General features: G+C 46.4%; 1 protein-coding gene across 1 annotated transcript in view; it reads right to left on the bottom strand.

Moving 5' to 3' along the window:
• Positions 1–329: 329 nt before the first annotated feature.
• MDP1 (magnesium dependent phosphatase 1) overlaps positions 330–22,920 on the bottom strand; it is a 79,828-nt gene continuing 57,237 nt past the window's right edge. The window contains exons 4-6 of the mRNA XM_069633980.1: positions 20,135–20,242; positions 1,627–1,712; positions 330–1,043 (exon numbers count right to left, since the gene is read on the bottom strand). Coding sequence (XP_069490081.1) covers positions 946–1,043; positions 1,627–1,712; positions 20,135–20,242 — 292 coding nt within the window. The 3' untranslated portion in view covers positions 330–945. The remainder of the gene's footprint in view (positions 1,044–1,626; positions 1,713–20,134; positions 20,243–22,920) is intronic.

The raw sequence follows: 22,920 nt of genomic DNA on the forward strand, positions 1-22,920 counted from the left end.
AAACAGAAAACAAGCTAAATCTCATAAATCTGTACACCCAAAGCCAGTTTTCATGGCAGAGATTTCCAAAAGCAACCAATATAACCTCACTATAACCCTGTACCTCTCTAGTAGAGTGCCTTCCTTTTCCTAAATGTGTTGATCATCCCCATGCCCTCTACCCTCCCTCATATTGCTCTACCTCCCTGGTAAAGATTCTGCACATCTCCCCTCCATATCACAGTTTAGGAAACCCCACTCCAGCAGCCTCCCAATTGCATCCTTGGATACACAGCCTGGAAATTGAAGTGGTACATCAGAGACATACAAAATGTACGAAGGGGACTTCATTGCGTGAGAAAAAATAATCTTTATTACAACAAACGTTTATACCGCCATCCACCAAAAGTGGAGACATTATCAGTGCCTAGAATAGGATGCCTAAAGTGGTACATTGATAGAAGGATGAAATCCAAACTTTATGAGCGAACACAAGCAAGACTTCAAAATTGTGATAAAATCATTGCTGGGAGGGTAAAGTGCCCAACAACGAAGTTTGAAAGGCTGACCGGTCAATTAAATAAGCTATGCACATTCCAGGCAGACCATTACCCATCCAAAAAAAGCTACATTATTCTGGCCTCAGGTTTAGTCTTTATACCAGAGAACTCCAAGAAACTTTAAAGTTTTTGCAATCCCAGCAAAGTAAAATAAGTCAGTGGGCTCAGCACACTGTTGTGATCAGATGGTCACTTTCGAATTGCTGGAGGGCTGGCACAGCCTTTCATTTGTCCATGTTAGATTAAATAAGCATCTCAAAGTTGGGCAATCTGGTTAACTAGTTAAGTGCTAAAACATAATTCTGTTTGAACCATGGTGGGGATGGAGCTTTTGGGCGAGGGAGGAAAGATTAAAACCCTGTGCCAACACAAGTCTGGGATGGAAGGATCTGAACGTGGAGCAATCCTAAGGATCACTTTGCGCATGCCGGGCAAAAGCCTCCATCCCTTTCTCAAGGGTCTTCAGCGTCATTCCATCGCCGGTGACAAGGATGCAAGTGACACCTGTAATGGTAGAGAGAGAGGGTCAGTGAGAAGTGAAATAGAGGGCGGCAGTAAAAGAGAAAGGGTAGACTGAAGTAGAAATGGGAGAATCAATCAATATATGAAGAGGGCAGAAAGGAGAGGGGTGAGGTAGGTCAGGTAAAAGATGGAGTGAGAGAGAGTCAGAAGGCAAGATATGACATGAATGTGTAAATTAATGAGTGAGGAAAACATTGATACACCTCAGTGGGACGGTGAGAACCATGAAAGAGATGGGTGAAAGGCGGTGGAATGCAGAGAAGAGTTTAGAGTGAGATGAAGCGGCAGACATGATGTAGCAGGCTAGATTGTGGCACACTTAATTTAAAATAGCTTTGGATACAATTAACTACCACTGTCATTCTAATCATTTAAATTACTTAAAAAACAGATGTAGATGTGATTAACTGCACAGAGTATCAAAACTCTGAGAAAAGATTTAAAATAGCAAGATCATCCAGAAATGGAATACAATAAAGTATTAAGTCAAATCAAAATGAAAGCCACACACACACAACCATCCCTACACTCCACTTCTCATGCACACACTTCACAAACATTTTACCTAAATTGCTGATGTCTCGGATATTTCTGGACTCGTCATCAAAAAAGATCATTTCTGAGTATGGGATTCCTGTCTTCTTCTGTATTCTATGGGGCAAAGGAGAATTAGGACCAGCTTACTCCAACTCCATCAATTCAAAGTCTTCAAACTGCTGCCCTCCACTGGATCTTTTCTTCAAACCCACTAATCACTCGCTTTACATCGGTCCACTGAATCCCATTCTACAGCCACCTAACAATTTGCTCATTGGCTCACTTTCCCACCTCCAAAATGTGCGTGCCTTCAGAAACCTGTCACTGAATCCCTTCCTGATCCACAAAAGGCCTTCTAACATTTGCACCTCCCTTGCTGGAATCATTCATGTAATTCAAAGGCCTCCTAACACATACCCACACCATTCACAAGCCTCCCTCAATATACACCAACTAGGCTTTCAAAATGCTCCTCCACCCACCAACTAATCACCTTTCCCCCCCATGGAACCATGGGTTGCCTAATGACATTAGATTTCTTTCACATCCAACCAATTGGTGGCTGTCTAATAACCGTTCCTCACTGCATCTTCAGCTCACCAACATGACCTCAAAAACAACTTGGAAATGTCCCCTAATGGATCCCTTTCTTGCCTCACAGTTCTGGAGCCTCATAATGCCCATCTTTCATTTGATCGCTTCTCTCTGTGACTAATGAAGATCCTCCGAAGTCTGTCCCCACCACCAAAAATCACAGGGCCTCAAGGTCTGCCCCCACGTTATCACTTCCCTACTTCCATTCACATGCTCCCCAAAGCCTGTTCCCCAGTAGATCCCTGCATCACAATGCTACTCAGGAAGAGCTTAATATTTGTCACTCACTGGATCCCTGCTTCACCCTACAAATCACTGATTCTCCAGCATGGGGTGTTGCATGTATTCACATGCTATGAATATTCCCAGTCGTTGGGCTGGGAATCCTCTGTACAAATAAAGCAATTTAGCTTTAAGCTTAAAACTGCATTGTCGCTTGTATAGCCTATTGCTGTCCCTTCGCGTCATACTGTCTCAACCAATGACATTTGTCCTCCTTAGCGCCAACCCTGGTGGCCATCTTCAGATTTTTACTGCACGTTTTTGGTTCGGAGTCCTCGAGTTGTGCTCCTCAACTGAGTATTTTGCCTATTTGTGATAATTTCTTTCTTCCAAATTTCTTCAATTCGTCACCATTGTGACTTCTAGGCAGCGGGGACCCGTTGCCGGTATTGATCCCAACATCTGTCAGATCGTCACGTCGTGTGAGGCTGCAGAGTGAGTTTTGGGCCTAGTCCATGCAGCATGTCAGAGGCCGAGAAGAAGAGCCTCTTCAGGGCCTGCCCGAGATGCGGCCAGAAGAATGTCTTCATTGAGGACCGTCACCAGAAATGCATTTAATGCCTACACCCGGATCATGATCTCTTTACTACCAAACCCCACAAGAGTCCCTCAACTTGGGGGCTTCCCAGGGTCATGTCTAGAGCCCCTGCCTTTGCTCCTGCCATCCTGTCAGAGGAGGAAGAAGTCTTTGAAGACGTCGGCTCGCACCCTATGCAGGGTGGTGTTGGTCTGCTTCCACATCCGGCCCTGCGGCCTGCACAACCACTTCAGCCTGCTCGCCCTATGCCTCATGCACCAAGATCCATTGGCAAGAGATGTTTCTTTGGACATTTTGTCAACTCTCTGCACTCTGGTCTCAGAGATTCAGCAACACCTACTGCCTGTTGTCCCTGGCCCTCCTGTGGTTCCGCGCCAGGCTCCTGTGGCCAGTCCACCAAGAACGCCTCAACCCCACCAGTCGCCACCTCCTCCTGTGCCTGTGATCCAGCAGCCACCTTCTGTTCCGTGGCCCTCTATTGTGAAAGATTTGGTCCTCACAGGTAAGGACACTAACCCGGATACAGATGATGCCCAGGGTAATATTATTATTATGGATAAGTTTGACGGTGAGCCGCCAGATGTAGATATGCCCCCCCCCCTGCCACCCCTGGATGTGGTGGGATCTTTCCAGGTGATGATCTCCCAGGCAGCCAAGCTCTTCAACCTGGTTCCAGAGGAAAAGTAGAAGGAGGGATTCCTTTTCCACTGCCATGAATTCTCCAGAAAGACTGTAGTCTCAGTCCCGCTTCTGGATGACATCTAGGACGACGGGCTGCTGGTGATTCAGAAGCCTTTTTCTGCACCTACTAAAAAGGAGAGGCTGGAAAAGAAATATAGGGTGCCAAACACAGCTCCTAGATGCCTCAGAGGCTATCTAACATCAGACTTGGTTGCCTCAGCCGCTGCAAGGAAGAGGTCTTCTAACCCTTCATCCTCTTGCTGAGTCCCGCTTGACCTGAAGGGAAGGAAGCTGACGGTAGCTGGCAAGCGCATAACCACCACTGCAGTGTCAACAGTTAAGGCTGCCCACACCCTAGCCATCCTGGCACAATACAACACAGCTATGGTAAATGATGAGGCCCAGCCTTGATTTCCTACCAGATGACAATAAAACAGAGGTCATGGCCATTTTTCAGGAGGGAGAAGTGGTGTTTTACCATGGAATCATGGCCACTGTCTGCAAATCACCAGGACGCAGAAGGAAGCCTGACCAGGCCCAGTCGATGAGCCCTCACTTCAGCACCCCAGTGGGAAGTCTGCTGTCTCAATTTGCTGACATGTGGCGCAACATCTCCATGGAGAAATGGGTGCTCGACGTCATCAAGCAGGGACACACTCTTGAGTTTCAAGACAAGTGCCTCTGCATACCTCCCATGCAAAGGCAAGAACAGCACAGAGTCCAACTTGTCAAAGAAGTTCAGGCCATGCTGTTCAAAGGGGTAATAGAACCTGCCCCCTGCAACTCCGGTACACCGCTGAACCTGAGGATGCCTTTCCACATCCTCATTCACCCAAAACATTGCATGTTCATAAGGTTCGTCGTCGAAGGCGGACATTACCACTTCAAGGCGTTGCCCTGCGGCCTCAAATCAGACCAAAGGGTGTTTGTCAAATGCATGGCTCTAGTGGCGGCTTTCCTTCGTTGGAAGGGAGCGTATGTCTACCCCTACCTGGACAAGTGGACGCACCAGTCTTTTCTCACGCCCAGGCAGCGTAACATACAGCAGAGATTGTCCAGAGTAACCTCTTTGGTATTCTGCATGAACTATCCGAAATCCTGCATGGCGCTGTCCCAGGACACCCTGTTCCGGGAGGCCCACAACACCGCAGCGCAGCCATGGACCCTGAGGAGTTAGGGCGCAGACAAAAAAAGAGAAGAAAGCAAAATAACCAATTCAACATAGCAGTGAGACTCAAAGACATCAGTCAGCTCGGTTCGAAACACGCGTTCAAGAAAACAACCATGTTTTCAGTTCTTTCTTAAAGAGAACTAATAAGACCTGGCCTCGCAACAACAGCAGCAACAGGTTCCAGGCCTTAGGGGCGGCTGTCAAGAAGGCTCCATTCTCTACCTTTCTAGTTCTGCATACAGGCAGAAACAAATAATTCTGATTACTAGACCTGAGGGTACTGTTGTTAACCTTCTCAATAATAAGGTCTTGCAAATAGGAGGGCATAAGACCCTGTCTGCATTTGAAGGCAATAACACAAAGTCTAAACCTATCACGAGCCTCTACAGGGAGCCAGTGCAGGGAGCGTCTGGCCGCAGAGATAATCCAACAACCACTCTATACTCCATTTTGTACGACTTGGAGTCTGTTGGTATCTGCTTTGCCGAGACCGACCAGGAGAGTACCACAGTAATCCAACTTTGTCCCAATAATTGCTCTCGCAATGGTCTCAGCATTGACCTGGGATATAAAAGGTCTAAGATGTGCAAGCAATTTCACATAGTAGACTGCTGCTGAAACAATGCTACCCACATGAGCCTTCATGTTCAGCAGCTGGTCCAAAACCACTCCCAAGATTTTCACTTTCTTTAGCGGGGTGATTTTGACCTCCCGTAGTGAAAAACATTTGTAGGCATGGTCCAGCTTCGCTAGCGTCGCTGGGGTGCCAACTATCATCAACTCGATTTTTTCTCTATTCAAGGCAAGATTGCTGCGCACCATCTAGTTCTCTATCAGAGAGTAAACTCTATTGAGTTCATCTTCGTCTTGTGAATGAATGCCTAAGATGGGGACGACACACAGTGTCGTCAGCATAGTTAGAGAACATCACCCCTTCCTGCTCCAACAGTGCAAAGAAGGGAGCCATGAAGATGTTATAAAGGCAGGGGGAGGTGTACGCTCCCTGCGGCACCTCAAAGCTCACGGAGACTGGAGAGGCCTCTGCCTCTTCCAAGAAGATCCTACTTTGTCTATCTTCCAGAAAGGAAGCAATCCATTGAGCCGCAGAAGGAGAAAAATTGGCCACCTCAGACATTCTGTTAATCAGGATGGCGTGGTCAACCAAATCAAATGAGGCTGACAAATCGAGAGAAATTAAGAGGGAGTCAGTACGCCCCAGAAGCCTTGACTTTAGCTCCAAGAGCGAGGACTCAGTTCTGAAACTTGATTGGTAGCGATTTAAGATGGGGAACTGGTTCAAGTGTTGCGAGATCTGATTATAAGCAACACGATCAAGAATATTCAACAGAAGAACAAGTTACTTACCAACTGTAACGTTCTTTCGACTGGATGTTCCTCTCACGTATTCCTCATCTTATGATATTCGTATCCTGCCAGCTTCGCTGCTTCGGAAAAAAATATTCTCGGGAGAGGGTGCTGTGCACGAGGTCGTGGCGTCCATGTCCCTCGGCGGGCTCTGTACCGTGTCGACGTCACCATCAGTTTGAAAGCTTGTGCCGCGCCCGTTGGCTTCAGTTCTGTTTTTTCGAGGAAATTTTTCGAGGAACACCCAGGCGTGCCTCATGACTGATAGACTCTTTATGAGAGGAAAGTGTAAGTAACGTAGAATGTACTGCGGGGTAGGATGGGAGGGGCGATGAGGAATACGTGGGAGGAACATCCAGTCGAACGAATGTTACAGTTGGTAAGTAACTTGTTCTTCGAATGTGTCCTCCCACGTATTCCTCATCTTATGATAGACTCCAATAGCAGTGGTAATTTTGTAGGTGGGAGTACTTAATTTGATTCCTTGCACATTACAACTTAATTCGCTGAAAGCATGAGGCTGTTATGCCCATCAGGTGCTCAAGTAAAGGACCTTAAGAGCGTGAGCGTACGTGACTCGCATTCGCGTCTGCAAGGTTTTCTTGTGAGGAAAGACAGAAGTCTTTTCGGGCAGAGTACGCTAGTGCGCAGCAGTGCCACAGGATTCGAAGATTCCAGGCCTCGCTATTTCCTAATTGAAATCTAGAAGACGAATGAAAGCAGACATTCTTTTGAAGTAGCACGGGACCGCGTTATATTGTCAAGTGTTTGTACGTAAGAGCAAAACTCTGAAGAATCTTTGAGGCAAGAATTTCAAGTTACAGTCAGTTGCACATTTTAAAAATGTACATAGTTTTCGACTAAAAACAAGAAAGAAGAGTTACAACTTTATTACAAGGCAGCAACCATCTGTGAAAGACTTTTTGTGAAAACACTACTAACTGTCATCAACGTTTCTAGTGCCCATCAGCAAGAGAGCATAGGCAGCAGGTACAGGAAGGGAATTAGGCAAAGTAATTAAATTGTAGTAATACTATAGACAAGCGAGTAATTTTGTTCTGTGTCAACTTCTAGGTCATCTGCACTACCGTCTTTACCAAGGAGATTCCAGGAGACTAGGGCTATAGAAGAGACCTGCGCTTGTTATTTTATCCACTCCCCCTTTCCCTTTGGGTTTGCTAGCTTGATAGTTGTAATTTAAAGATTGTTGGGCCGGCAGGCTTAGGGTGTGTGGTGGGCTATCGTCACTCCTGCCGGAATGAAGAGCTGGGACCTGACACCAACAGACCGTGGCCAGGCCAACCGAGATCCCATTTCACCAGAGCAATCGCATCTACGCCATCGTTCCTTTCTGGCGTTTCCCTGCTAGATATCTGCAGGGCTGCTACATGGAGGTCTACTCACACCTTCACAAGATTTTACTGTGTCGACAGGGATTCGAGGGAGGACCCTCGTGTCGCACAAGCAGTATTTCGCAACCTATTTTTTTGAGGTGAGTGTATTCCAGGGGTAAGTCTTCTTGCTTCTGTTGAGCCTTGCCACCTGCTGTGGTTGTGTGTATGTACTGATATGTAATCATATTCATGCAAGACCCCATGCTGGAGAAGAAACAAGCCTGATTTGCATATGGTATTTCCCCTTCTGTAATGGCTTGGCAGACTGAGAAACGATGGTCTGGAGGGTTGTCCAGAGTTGTGACAGTGGTTATGATTAATTCAAATGGTCATGCCACCACTTATTTCTTCTCTGCGTTAATGGTATCTTATGTACAGTTGACTTTCTCTGCACGCTACCCCTTCTTGGTGCTACACGTCTTCGGCTTAGCTTAACCTTGGTTGTAGTACGCCGCATGTCTGGTTTCCCATCCGTGTTCATTTATGCACTAATTCGTATTTCGCGGGTTCTCTCTCTCTCTCTGCTCGGCTTCCCAACGCTGTGCATCTGATCTCTCTCTATCACTGTGATCACCGCCTTTCTCCCTTATGACGTTGCCAGGGCATTCCCCCGGCTTGGGTTCAGAGTCCTTACTTTCTTTTTGCTGGACACACTGTATTCTTCCATAATTGTTTTTTCTTTGTCTCAGTATAAGGCAATTTGTCTCTCAAAGTGTTTGTCAACATTTCCTGATGACAACACATTTTTGTATGCTCGTCAGGTTTTTCCTCACATAATGGTTTTGGAGGTTTATTGATGGTGTCTTTGTTAGGGAGTTCCTCATAAGAATGGGAGTCCTTGTCTGCAAAGGGGAGTCTCTGCCGGTGAGGTCCCGCTTGCCTCTACCCCTAAGGAGGATATTGCGTAGTGGGCCCACCTACCTAGCCTCCAGGAAAAGACCTCCCCTCCGCCCCCCTGAGAAGAAGGTATGGATTCTCATGATTCGTCACGCTGTCTATGTATGTTCTGTGACAAATCCAGGGAATTTGGCCCTTCTTCCCAAGGGGGAAGACAACCCCTTTGGGACTAAGGAGGCGAGCCTGCTATGCAACACCATCCCTAGGGGACAGGGCAAATGGGATCCCATTGGGGGCGACTCCCCCTCTAGGGACAAGGAATGTTAAATCAGGGATTCCTTTTCATCTCTCCTCACTGTAGAGTCCCAAGCTTAATTGGGGTATGTGGGAACTGAGCTGGGTAGCTATGTGCAGGGCCCCTTTAAGGTGGATGGCTTGGTCTATGACATGCATCTGTTGCAGACTCAGTCTTGAGCTAAGAACCAATGGAATCCCTGCCCTCCTCTCAAAGGAGGGCCTAAAATACACCTGCAGGAAAGAAGGTGGCGATCAGCCGAGACGTCGGCTTGCTCTGCTGTGCAAAAGAAGAAAGTCCTGCTGCTCAGGTGGAGCCGGTGGGGAGAGCCACACATCTGGTGTGGTCAGCAGGGAGCAGAAGTAGCCTGTGCAGCACTGCCTCTTCCCCCGTGGCGGAGATCGCGCTGAGCCCGGGACAACCGGGAGAGCAAGCCGCTTGTCAGGACAGAGTGCACACCAGTCAGGGAGATCGCCTCCATGACCGAACATTGCTGCTGGAGCAAAGGTATGCAGCGTTTTACACATAGGGGTGGAGGGAGGTGAAACAACCCCATAGACCACACAGGGCTGATAACCAGAGGAACCCGGAAGGGGTTAAGAGAAACCAAAACTAAAGCAGGGCCATGCAGGCCCATAGCCCACCCAGGGCTAATAATCAGAAGAACTCAAGAAAGGGTTGAGAGTCAACTGAGACAGGACTGGGGGAAGGAAGTAGGAGGACCCATGACAGAAGGGCAATGGGAGAGAGCCCAAAAGGTACCATAAAAAGGTGTCCCGGAATGCGAGACTCCAACAACTCCAATTGTATGTTACTCACAGGGCTTATCTGACTCCTGGAAAAATTGCAAGGTTTGGAGGCTCAGCTACGCAGAAATGTCCCAGGTGTGGGGAGGTGGAAGCGGGGCTGCTACACATGTTCTGGGCTTGCCCGGAGGTGCACAGATTTTGGGATGAGATTAAAACTAAACTGGCTGGTGGGGGAGTGGAGCTGGATGTGGGATCATCTTGGCCATGCATGCTCGGGATTTTTCCCAGGCCACGGGATTTAAAGCACATAAGCAAAATGAAGGACTTAGCCTACATCCTGGCCAAGCGCAGGATCGCAATGGGCTGGAAGGCAGCCCACAGACCCAAGGTGAAGCTATGGTGGGCAGACCTCCTCAGATGGGCGGAGGCGGAATCCGTAGTTTGGTTTGAAGCGGTTACTAGGGGGGGGAGAGGAGGAAGTAGGGCCTTTGGCGGGAATTGGTGACCTCTATGGCAAACCCTCACCAGGGCAATAACGAACCAGAGGACTCGGATGAGTGCATAATCACTGCGATACCTGATAATGCTCCTGTAGATGACATGAGTGAGCCGGCTCTAGTTTGTGGGGTGGGAGGGGGGAGGACGGAGAATTACACTGTATAATGTGATGGTTTGATGCTGATTATGTACGTCCTAAACAGCTGTATTGTGTGTTGTTCTGTTTGGTTTTTTGAAAATAAATAAAAATAAATAAAAAAATAAAAAAAAGAAGGGTTGAGAGACACTATTACCAAACCCAGAATTCAAGTGGGGCTAAGCAAGCCCCTCGCCAACCCGAGGCCAAAAGCAGGAATAACGGGAACATGAAGAGTGATAGTTCCTGAATACAGATAGACACAGAGATAAGAGAAACACATTAGATTTTATATAGCACCGAAGAGGGGTAAAATCCAGACCTATTTAGAACTATTTAGATTAGCCGATATAGCCATCACGGTGACAAAAGAATATCAAGAATGATTTGTCTTTGTATTATTTTTCCCTTCACCAGGCCAAGAGCTCGAAGAGTCTCTGTTGTGATGACATTTTTGATTGTTCATTGGAATTACCAAACCAGGAGCCAGACGAGACGTTGAGAACTCTTTGGGGAGGGTCTGAATACCAGCCACTACGGAGTAAACCCGGGGGGTGAGCAACCTTAATCTAAGTAAAAGTAGTTTATCTTTCTTTCTTTTCATAGTGGTAGGACAGATGTGAGGATAGTTTAGGTTTTGGGACAGATGACCGAGTTTATTTGTTCTGCATCCTGAGCAGCACCAGTTAGTTGTTTTTTTGTGTAGTGAATTCATCATAGTGGTAGGGCTTAGAGAATATTTTTTCTGAAAGTGATGTTTAAACATGTCCCCTTGTCCGTCTTCTATATCTGACTTACCACAGTTCCCTTCCGATGCTTGGCCAAACTTCCTTTTAATGGACATCTCCCGAAGACTTAATTACTGGATACCCACTCTATTTTCAACGTACCTTATGCTAATGAACCATGATAGCCAGACCATTTAATTAGTGCACTTCTTTGCCTCACCGTTGCTAGTGTCATGAAACAGTGTGGAAGCAAACACATGCCAGACACTAAGGATCTATTTTAACATCTTTTTATTGTGTTATCTTACACTGGAAATCCAAACCAAGTCCCTAACGGATATGAATGTGCATAAAGTAACTAAATTGTGGTCAGCATAGTTGTTCAGCAGAATGATCAGTTTTAGTTCTCACGCTCAACTGAAGCAAAGCAAAGTTCTTCAGTTTTGGTTAAGCCTGGGTCCTTATCTCTGCTGTCAGCTGGATGCAATATGATGCAATGTGACAATGTGCATCAATTGCTTTTGCGGCTTCTTGGGTTCCTTCCTCATCAATATGAGTCTTCCAATTAAGTTTTAGTCTCTGGTGTCTGCAAGTTTCGTGTCAGAGCTCTTATGCAGATAGAGTATGATCAGGATGCCGCCTGCCAGCTCTCTAGTTCGAAGTGGAGTGCATTTTCACATTCTGCATTCAGCAATGCCTGGAAGCTGGCCTTTTCATGGCCCTGACTAATAGGAAGATAGGAGGCCTCCCTAAGCTCTCTATAGGTATCTTGCTAGGCCTTTCAACTCCCCCCCTTAGGGTTCTTGTTGTAGGGCCTGCCAACCAAATCTCACTCTCCTCCTAGCCGTCCTGCCACAAAAGCAGTTCTCCCCATCTACAGGCTTCCTCTTCAGGGCTCGCCTCTCGCTACAGCATCACTTTTAGGTTTTCAGGGTCTGACTTCCCTTCTCCTCTCTACTACTGCCACTCTCCTCCCATTTTCCTTTTTCCACATTCATTTTATTGAGCTTTATTACGATGAATCGTCATGTCATAAAAGCATCATTATGCATAGCAGTAATATCAACAGGTCGTCCTAGTTCATCAATATTAAAAAGTTACAATAATCATAAACATGGTACAAATACAAAAGCATAAAATCATAAGATTAAAATAGTAATAAGATTGCAATAAATATTACTAAAAGAGCCCTACTATGTTTATGAGCAATTTTTCATATGTTAGGAGATAACCCGTTAAGCTATGTTACAGAGCGGCAGAGGATGAATAAACCGATTGACGTGAGGTTTCTCCAGATAATCTCATCCCTCTTGGCCAAGGATACGCGATATAGTTTGAAATAGCATCAATACCGCCCCCTGTAGACAGTGATTTGCAAAGCAACAGGGTAGAGGAAAAGGTACAACAACCACTCACCCTCAGCCATGGTTTCAAATGTTTGTCACGAATATTAGCACATGCATGGCTCGCAAATAAAACATGTACTCTTGTTTTGGTACTTTGGCTGTATGCTCTACACAGATCAGAACAATATGAATACCTGTCCTTCGCTAAAGTAGCTAAAGGTATAACGCCCAGTCTTAATTTCGTTAAGAGACTTCTGACTGAATAAATATGTACATGGTCATGGTGCAGCTTACAATAAGTGCACGTTTAGCTAGCCAAGTAAATTAAACATGGATTGCTAGTTGTACATTTGGATAGATCATAAGCATTATATCAAGTTATGCATTTGTCTTTAACCAGCATGCTGGAACATTTAATAATACTTGCAGGATAATCCCACAAATCAACTTCTCCAATTTCATACAGGGTAGATTTAACATGTTTAAACTAGGAAGTTTATAGGATTCCTGGTTGCTTGAGAAAGTCAAACAATGTGCCCCTATAAACTGTCAATGCACTTTCAGTATTCAAATGAAGCCATTCGAAAACCGGCTTTAATAAAAGAAAGGGTTCAATTGGTGACCATCCTAACTCATAATGAACGGTAACGTTTGTAGCAGAAAGGCGTAGTCCCATCAACTGCTTTAAGAATTTATTTTCACTCACCGTCTGTGTTTATATTGGAAAAACCTCAAATTACTGCACCGCAGATACAGACTTGTCTGGCTTTACATTTGTAGACACTAAGAGCTGACTTAATTAACCGTCAATACTTTCCACATTCTATTAGATCATCTCCTCTCTAGTGATTCTCTTCTTTAGTGTCTCTTGCCACCTCCGTCTTGATTCCTCTCATTACCTCCTTCTCAACTCCTTTTACTTCCTCCTTGTGAGAAAGTCCTCTGCCTCACTATGGGAACATTCAGTAGGGTGACAAAGGGGTCTTGATTCCTCCAGAAGCTATCAGATGATTGGTCTGTGGGCAGTATGGGGTGATCCCCTGGTCATCCTCACTTAGTCCCCCAGGTACTAGACTAGGTCACTTCACACCTGGGAAGGAGACCTTATAGGATCCTGGCAATCAGGCACTCCCCAATCCCAAAGCAAAGTGCTTTCGCTTGCATTGAAGCCAGTGACAGCAGGAAGTGGTTCCAAAGTACCAGTATTCCAAGGTGCAGGATTGCCATCCAGAGGTGGAAAGATGGAGGCCGGAATTAGGAGGGGAAACTCACCAGTCAACCAGCCATCCTTCGTACAAGCCCTCCACATTTGCACAGTTAGGAAAAGATAGGCTTGGTGAGTCCACATTAGAACTGGGAGCCATCCTGAGGGGTGGGGCCCATTGGACATTATACCAGCTGCCTGAAGAGACACACCTGTATTCCCTTTCCCTAGAGAGGTTGGAAGGCTGGACCAGCACATGGAAGCCAATTCCTATCCCAGCTGACAATGAATTCCCTTAAGCCAGAGATGCTGAGAGGGAGAGCTACAGCCTTATAAAAAATGGAAGGGCTAAGTCTGAGAGTGGAAGCTGTTGCAATAGGAGCTGGAGAAAGGGGGCAGAAGGCAGAAGCTAAGCAGGCTGGAGGGAGCCTAGGAAGCTATAAGAGGTCCGATGCCTCAGAGCTGCAGGAGAGAACCAGGAGGCCAAACAGAGGTGCCAAAAGAACTGAGGCGGTTGGTAAGAAGTAAGTGGCCAACAGTAGTAAATGTACCCAAGAGAAAGTAGTTCTCCAGAGGGGTGAAGAAGGTGTAAAAGGCAGTAGGGAATCACTGAAGAGAGGGGTGGTATCCGGAGGGGTGGAGCAGGTGCAAGAGACATGAGTGATTTGGGGAGGTGCATTGTGAAGCCAAGTGATGCCCAGAGGGTTGAAAAAGGTGGGAGAGATCAGTAAGGCCTGGAAAATATTGATTGCCAAGTAGAAGGTGCCCAAAGGGGTGATGATGGTAGTAGAGTGGGTATTTAGAAATTTGGGGTTTGAAAAGAAAGTTATCTAAGGGGGCAAAGAAAGTAAAGATGGAAAGGCGGATACAGTGATGAAATGTTGTTACGAAGGGAGAAGGAACAGGAGAAAAAGGGCAAGGTGTTGATACAGGAGTTGATAAAGGAAGCAGAAGAAGGGAGAGCAGGGCGACTTTCAGAAAAAATAGTAGTAGTGTTTGGTGCAGGAATTAAGACATGAATAGAGAAGATGAAAGCTGTGATATGGATACAAGGAGGTAGGCCAGTTCTGGTTGCGAGAGCTTGAGGAGCAGAAGAGTGGGTTGCAAGTTGGTAAGGAGGAAGCAAGACAGAAAGGAACTAGAAGAGGGGGAGATAAGAGTAGTTAGCCACCCCCATGTCCTATTGCACTGCCTAAGCCCACATCCAGAACTTTGGGATCTACCCTCTCCTCAAACCCCTGAATCCCTGCAGCATAGATTTGGAAACTCCCAGAGGTAGGGCGTCTCGATGTGCAGAGGAAGGAGATCCCAGAGGAGGACCACCATAGACCAGTGACTAGTAAGAATAAGTGAAGAGGGGAAAGAAAGAAGCTATACCTGTAACAATCAGAACTGTTGAGGACTGCCCACAAATTCCGGTAGAAGGCAACTGCCAGATACTTGGATACCAGAGACTTTGCTTAAACGCTAATTTTATTTAGAACAAGCGGTTGACCTGGTTGGGAAAACTGCAGCATATGCTAAGGCTGCATTAATGACATGTTTGAGCTTTTAGTTGCCCTGAAAATGTCAGTAAGAAAATCACTGGATCTATCCTGACACGTTTCAGTTAAAGTTTATGACCACCCCATTTATAATGTTGTCCCCGAGTGGTTATAGCTTTCCAATAGACTACTTAAGATTTGTATGGCTTGTTATTGATTCCAACCACCTACCTGACATCCTCATTAGGCACCTCCATATCCAATGACTCATGCTTCACATCTCTTTTCACCTTCCCTTCCCCAGCTCTGCTGAGCACCACCTCCACTTCCCCAGCTCCTTTGAGCCACTTCCCAAGCTCCTTTGAGCATCTCCTCATATTCCCCCAACTCCTCTGAGCACATTCTCCTCTTATTGCCCAGCGCCTCTGAGCACCTTCCCTTCCACTTCAGCACATCTGGGCACCCCTTCCTTCTCAACTGTTCTCATCAATTCCGCATCCTCTCCCCTTTTTCTCACCCAGCCTTCTGGGTCTTTCTTTCCTCCATCCTGCTTCTCCAGTCTCCTGGGTCTACTGCCCTCCAAACACCCCACCCAAAGTTTAACTCCTTATCAATTCCCTGGCTCTACTTTACTCTGGCCTCCTGGGTCTACTCTTCCCTAGTGCACTGGGTCTCTAACTCCAGATTCCTGGGTCCCAATTCAGACCTCCTGAATCAGCTCCTTCTGCACTTTTCACCAGTCTAGTCCACATGAGCTCCTTCCCCAGACTCCAACAACCTCCAGCCACATGTCCTTACTTGTATAGGGCTTTGACCTCCGCTTTTCAGTCTCTCTCCGGCTTAAGGGATCACTGGTATCTCTTGGTGCAACTTTTATGGATATTGGGTGATGGGCCCCTCACCTGCGGATGGCTTGCACCTATGATGTGGCACTTGGGGTTCACTAGTCCCTTCCCTTTGGTGGTCCTATGTTTGCCTCACCCTAGCCTAAGGTGGAATCCCTAAGCCTAACCGTTCCTGGGTGTACCTGTGTGAAACCGTTGAGGTGACTGGTGGATTGTGTGAGGAACCTGAGGGCGTCATCGCTTCTTTTTTCCCCACAAACATCCTCTGCTTTGGTGGCCAGGGAAAGGCCATCGCTTTTGGATCCCGACCCTGAGTGTGGATATGCGAGGGACGATCACCTAGACGGAGGGAACTTGTGGAATGGTAAGAGGACGTCCTTGGGTGAGACATAGTATCACCACCATTCCATTTTCACAATGATTCCTCTGTCCCAACAGCTTCTATGTTTACTGTCAACCTCCTCCCTTTTCGTCCAGTCAAAATGACCCTCAGAGATGCTGTGGTTATACTAAGAAGGTGAAGAGATCAAATGAGATAACTCATCCCCATTTGGGTGAGACATGATATCCCCCTTTTCCATGTCAAGGTCATTCCAATGTTCCCCCTGACTTTGTAGGCTGTCAGCCCTTGACTCTTTATTCTGGCCAAAATGTTCCACAGTCCTTTTATCACAAGACTGGGATGAAGAGGGAAACATCTAGGAGTTATACACACTCCCCTGCATTCACACCACTTAGTTACTGAACAGAGGAGGAGGGTTCTTGAGGACTTCCAACTACAATAGCCAGGCATGTCCCACTAATAAGCTTCACCAAAGTCAGTCAATTAATGTGCAGGACTTGCACTTGCAGCCTGTTAACAAGCCTCAGGTGTTAAGAGTGAGAGATGGCATATGGAGGAGCAGGCGAAGGACACAGCGTATAGAGGAGCGGGATGGAGACGAACCGGCTGGAGGGAAGCCGGAACAAGCAGGAGTGCGAGGGAGACGCTGGGCAAAGATTGGTCATGGGAGAGTCGAGACTCCTAACATGCATCCTCCCCGGTGCCCACAATATAAGCTGTGGGGCACCAAAGCCTCCAAGTTGCTGCCGGCCGCTGAGAGAGTGAGAGAGGCTCTCGACAGCTCCCACTGTGGAAGAGCAGGGCTGTTAATAGCCTAGAACAGCTAGCGCTGCCCGCTGGGAAGTCTGTGGGAAAGTGGAGCAAAGAAGAGTAAACAGAGAAGCCTGGAGGAGCGAACCCTTACCGGTGAGTGCAGAAAAGGGAACACTCATTCGGGGCCGCTCTGGGGCTGGGAAACTGGCGTAGCCAAATGCCAAACAAATTGATTCTTATTGCATACGGAAGGTCAAATGAGAAGACTGAATTACGAACAAGCATAATAGGTACTTCTGAAAGGTGACATGATCCCTATTTGATACCGAACTAGCTAAAGGATACATTGAGTATGTTCTGAATACGGCAACAAAGCAAAAACAGGTGCTGAACCATTATGAGCATTCATGAATAAAGTGAAAGTAAGATGAAGTGAAAGCAAGGTGGTGAATAGGGCTAAAATATCAAAGTGTGAATTGTATGAGATATCGGTTATGGTAAAGCCTAGAAGGTTGCCAATGAAGTAACGGCTGAAATACCACGATGAGATACCAATTGTGGCAAAGTCTAGAAGACTGCCAAGGTAGAAAAGGGTTAACAATCAAAGAATTAAATGTATAAGATACAAGGTGAAGCTAAGCCAAAAAGACTGCCAAGAAGAACGTGAAATAAGTATTGATCCAAGATACACAAGAGTCCACAGCACTACACGTTGAGAGAGAAAAACCTGTATTGGCCAGAATCTGTAGAATACAGAAGAACAGCAAAGTGCACAGGATTATCGGTTGCGTGACCTGTGATGGGTGGACCGTGTGGTCCAATAACAGCACCTAGACTGAGAACCCTTATTTGAAAAGAGCCAAGGAAGGCAGGGCTATTGGTTGCGTGACCTGTAGTGGGTGGACCGTGTGGTCCGACAACTGTACCTAGACCGAGTGTCCCACTGAGAATGAACAAGAAGTTGAACTGATATTATTTTGAAAGTCAGAGGATTTGAACTGACTTTTGGGTTTTTGCCAGCTGAAAGAGTTGGCGTCTTGGGGAAGGATCTCCCAAGACTTTATGAACTGTGTTGAACCTTGGGGAAAGGAAACCCCTGTGGCCTTTTGAGGAACTATTGAAGTGTGTTGAAGGCTTGGGGGAAGGGTACTCCAAGGTCTTTTTGGAACTATTTTGAGTTTGAAGAAGGGGGAAGTTTAGAGAAAGAGCTGGAAGAAGCTTGGAACTTTTCTTTTGAACACAATTATGTTGTTGCTGCCATCCCTACACATTGCATAGATTTAGCTGTGAGGGCAAGTATAGGTTGTGGATGCAGACAGACTTTTCATTTGAACTTACGGACACAAACTATCCTTAGTTTCCTTTAGGTAGGGAAATCCCACTTTAGCATAGGGCAGGTTAGGCCTTACTCCATCCTGACATTTAAAATAAATAAAGCTTTTCTTAGAAATTTGAATCTGTTGTCTGTGTCTTACTTCATGATGCCTTCACAATTGCTAGAGTTACATCTCCTGGTTCAGGATGCACTCTTTTCCTCTCATAGTTTTGTATCGGATGAATCCATCCCAAAGAGGGATGCCAAGCATTCAGGCACGGCCAGCTGAAAAGGACCACTGCTCCTTAATACCAATAAAGAGACAGGAACATTTCAGGTGGGAATGTGAAGATCCCCAGCCTCCAGCAGGTCTTGGTGGGGACAACCGGGGAATCCTCCCCATTCTGCCCCTGGGCCCAGCATCATATGGCTTTTGGTGGCACCTGGCCATCTTGATGCACCATCCAGCAGCAATATCAGGAAGGGGGACTTGTCACAGTAGGTCTATGTATTTCTTTTTATTCAAGGGTGGTCTGCAAACCCAGTGAATGAACAAGGGGCTGGGGATGTCACCCAGCAAAAATCTTTTGGATTGGGTTGGTGCGGCTGAAAGGCCAGAAAGGAGAGGTAAGGTACAGTCGCATGTGATCCAGTAATGCAATAAGAAACCCTTTCACCTCTGTGCGTTATGCACACCAAGGATACGCAAACTACCCATCCTCCGAACAATTATAGAACTGCACCAGCTTATGGGGAACTCCAGAGAGGCACTGCCTCTACCCACTTTTGGAACTTCATGTTATTGCAAAGCAACAGAGGGATATCATGCCTCCTTCAACTCTTGCACTGCATCACAATAGAAGAATGCATTGCCTCCACTCTTTGCAACTGCACCACCTTACAAGGCCACTTAAGGGATATGCCCCTTCACTTTTGGAAACGCATCACCTTGCAGGGCACCTCATGGATAAAATTCCCTATCCACCTCCAGATCTGAATCTTGTTTGCAGGGGACCCCAAGCATACACTGCCTCAATTGCTCCTGATAATGATCGGTCTCGCTGAAGCATCACCCACCACCTTTACAGGGAATCTTGGTGAACTGACGCCACCTTCACCTCTTGAAGAGAGTCGTCCTGCATCAGTGGCCTTCACAGGATAGCCCAGGGACACCAAGTCCTTCCTACCTGTCACAACACCGGATGTGTGTCCCCACACAGAAGATGCCAGGGATTCAGCAATTCTTCACATGTATGAAAGTGGTGCACCCAACAGATCCCCATGCTTTGCTGTGTTCCTGTTAATATGGGAAGAGACAGCGTAAGGGGATCAAAAGGGTCACAGCGGCCCTACCCTTCGGCCCTGCAAACATTTCATCTTACAAAAGGGACTGCTTCTATGTAATCTCTCCTCACACTTGAGGACACTGTGGATACTGCGTATTCTCATCACTCCTAAACCCTCCAGCTTCACATTTGAAAGTGTTGCAACTTAACGGGGCACAGAGGCATCCCTATCTCTGGAAATATGTCACTGTTGAGGGAAAGCCAGAAAAAAACCTTCCCCACTATGGAACTGGGTCACCTCACTGGGAACCATGTGTCTGGAAATCCCTTGCTTCTGGAAGAGCATCATTTGATGTGATCCAAGTGAAACAGCATGCACCCCCATGTGCCATGTTACAGGGTACCAGAGGCACTTTTAACTTGAAACACTTCCAGAGATGAGGGTCGAAGAGACCCAAACCATACATTATGCTAAAGACTCTGGGTAAGTCTCTCATTACCAGGACTAATGTCTGGCAGAGGGACTCCCAGGACCCCCTTGTTAATTTCCAAACCATACATTAACCACAGCCTCTGGAAGTGCTCTCATCTCTGAAAGGCGTTCATCCTGCAGATGATCCCATGGATACAATACCACCCTATTGTCAAGAAGTTGGTCAGCGTACAGGGATTCAGTGTCCCCACTCTCTCACCTCTCAAAGTGCGTGACCTTGCAGCCAGGATAGATCTCTTTGACGCAGAAGAAGTGGTCGAGGTGGAAGAGGTCCAGCAGTTGGTTTGCTCCTACTTTCTCCCCAGTGCTAAAACAAATGCAAAAGGTAGTGTGTTAAGTCTTTGCAGGAACAACACACCCAGGGAGAAGCTTAAAGTGTCTGGGAGCTTCTGGCCACTTCGTTCTCTGGCCTGTAAGGATAATTAGCAACATTTAAAAGCTATGTTATCTTACTTTTACATCACAAGAAGCTAGAGTCCTGGCATTTCACACGGGACAAGGGACAAAATGGATGAAATTGTGAGGGGCTATAACATGGTTCATTGAATAAAAGGGCCTGCTCCAGACAGCATTGTATAACTTTCAAATCACAGATGTAAATATTAGCATGGGCATTTCAGACTTAAGCAATAGAGGTTGAAATAAAGAAGGAGATCCAAACAGCTACAATGGCACTTGGTTGTTGCATAGGTGATAAACCACACTGAAGAATTGCACAATGAAATGGCAGAATTCAGTATGTCTCAAAATCATCCATCGACTACTCTTCAGTTTTGCTCCAGTCAGACAAAGTAGGGAGTATAGCTCAAGTGTAAATCCTGTGATTAGTAGTGCATAGAGTACGAAACTGATGACTTTCAATGAGGCAGAAACAGGTCTAGTCTGCCTTGTGGTCACAAGCAGGAGGGATGTGACCTAGAGCCTTTGGAGAGGGACCAAGCAAGAAACCAATAGGAGTTTTCCCCTTCTGCAAGAATCCAGCAAATGATGGTTTAGATGGTTGTTCAGAGGCAGGCCACGAGTACAGATGGATTTAAAACATTCCTAACCACTAGATGAGCAGTCAGTTCTTATCAACAAACAGTACTTTACCAATTCAAATCCAATACAATGTTCTGTAGCTACAGATGGATTGGAAGCTGTGAGGGTTCCCCAGTTTGTGTCAACTGAGCCCAATCCACTAATGTGCGGCGCCAGGAATGAGACGTGGACAAAGTGGACTCATGGTTTTGGCCATAAACATTTATTGACACAAAAAGAGGTTGGAAAAGGCCTCTCTGTCGCTACTATAAGAGGTATTTTCCTATCTAAAACAAAACTAAGTGTCTGTTCGATGTCAAGATGTCCATAGAAAAAACATTGTCCAAAGTACTATCCTGACCCTCACATTCTAAAAAAACAACCCTAAAGTGAAAAGGGAAATGTCTTTGGCCTTGAAAAGTGTACACATATTCAAAAAGAAAATGCGTAACTCCAACAGATAATGTTCCCTTGGATTTCTCTTCACTCTGCTTTATACTTTTAAGGATGTCAGTTAATTCAGTTTCTTTTGATCAACAACACAACTGGTATACAAAACAACGTGGCTGTTAGTCTGAATCTTGGTAGGATACCTGGTGTACTCTCCTGTCAGGTTTTTTCTCCTTTTTAATATATTTCAACAGTCTTTGGCTATTCCTGACGTATCCTTATCAGGACTTCCTCATGTGATGTACTTCCCACTTGACCTTGCCTGGTACACCCTCTTGCCAGGGTTTTTTCATATGAACACACTTGCAACTTCAATCTGCCTGGTATCCTCTCCTGCCAGGACATTCCCATAGGTACATTGCGCACACTTGCAAACTTGACAGTCTCTTATATATTCTGTTCTGTCTCTTCAAGAAATATTGAATCTCTAGTTCTTTCTCATGTGTGTCATTTACTTTTATTTGCCTTCGGTAGGACTGCCAAAATGCCCCGCTTCCGCTTCCTTTGGGTAAACTCACTGGCTCTCTGTGGCGGGCGTTGGTTGGCTCTTGGGCATTGCGCTCCCTCTCTCTGGGTTCACCGCCTCTGCTCTGTGGCTCTGTGCCCTTCGCGGTTCCCGCTCGCCTGTTCTGGGTTTCTCTGTGCTCGAGCGGCGTGGAGGCTGCCTTTCGGTACCTGTGTACGGAAGGAAGCCTTTCTTCCTCTTCTGGTGTACTCACACCTTATAATCTCCTGCAGCCTGCTCTCCTCTGCCTCTCCTGCGAGTCGGTTAGCTCCACGGACTTCGCACCAGCCCAGCAATCCCTCGGTCGGCACAGAGAGAACAAGACTTCTCCAGCCAGTTTCTCTCCCCTCTCAGCTGGATCAGCTGTGTAAGTGTCCCTGCATCAAATACGCGCTTTCTACAACTAGTGCTCCTGGCCTTCATCGTTCTTCATTACACGGCTCAGCTTCCTCGTTACAGTACTTTTGTATTCAGGGAAGGGAAGTCAGTTCTTGATGACTTGCATAGAGTATGGAGAAGTATTCTTAGTAGTCTTGAAAGGTGGTTGTGGGGAGCTATTACAATATGCCATTAAGACATGGGGAAAGCACGGGCTATCCTGAAAGTAAAAGGGGGATACTATGTCCTATCCGATGATGTGTCACTCCTGAGGGTTAACTCCCCCATTTCATCCTCCCTCATATAGCCGCCCCCAGGGTCAGGGTCAGGATCAGGTAGCGGCTGCTGTCCCCTGGCCACATGGGGCGAGGTCACCACTCCGAAAGGAGTGATGACACCATCAGATTCATCACACAAGCCTTACAAAAAACAAACCTACCATACAAGCCCAGGGGGGATCTTAAAAGTAAAACGATACAAGTCAGTTCAAAGTACTGTTTGTTATAAGAAAGTTCTATGTAGCTATTAATATGCTCCCTCAAGAAAAACACATCCGAGAGCAACATGAGCTGTGGTTTACTGACAAAAGATACACAGCAGGGGGAAAATGGCAGCTACTAGCCAGCCATAAA

This window comes from Ambystoma mexicanum, chromosome 13 (genome assembly GCF_040938575.1).
Source record: "Ambystoma mexicanum isolate Mex_15411 chromosome 13, UKY_AmexF1_1, whole genome shotgun sequence".
Lineage (NCBI taxonomy): Eukaryota > Metazoa > Chordata > Amphibia > Caudata > Ambystomatidae > Ambystoma > Ambystoma mexicanum.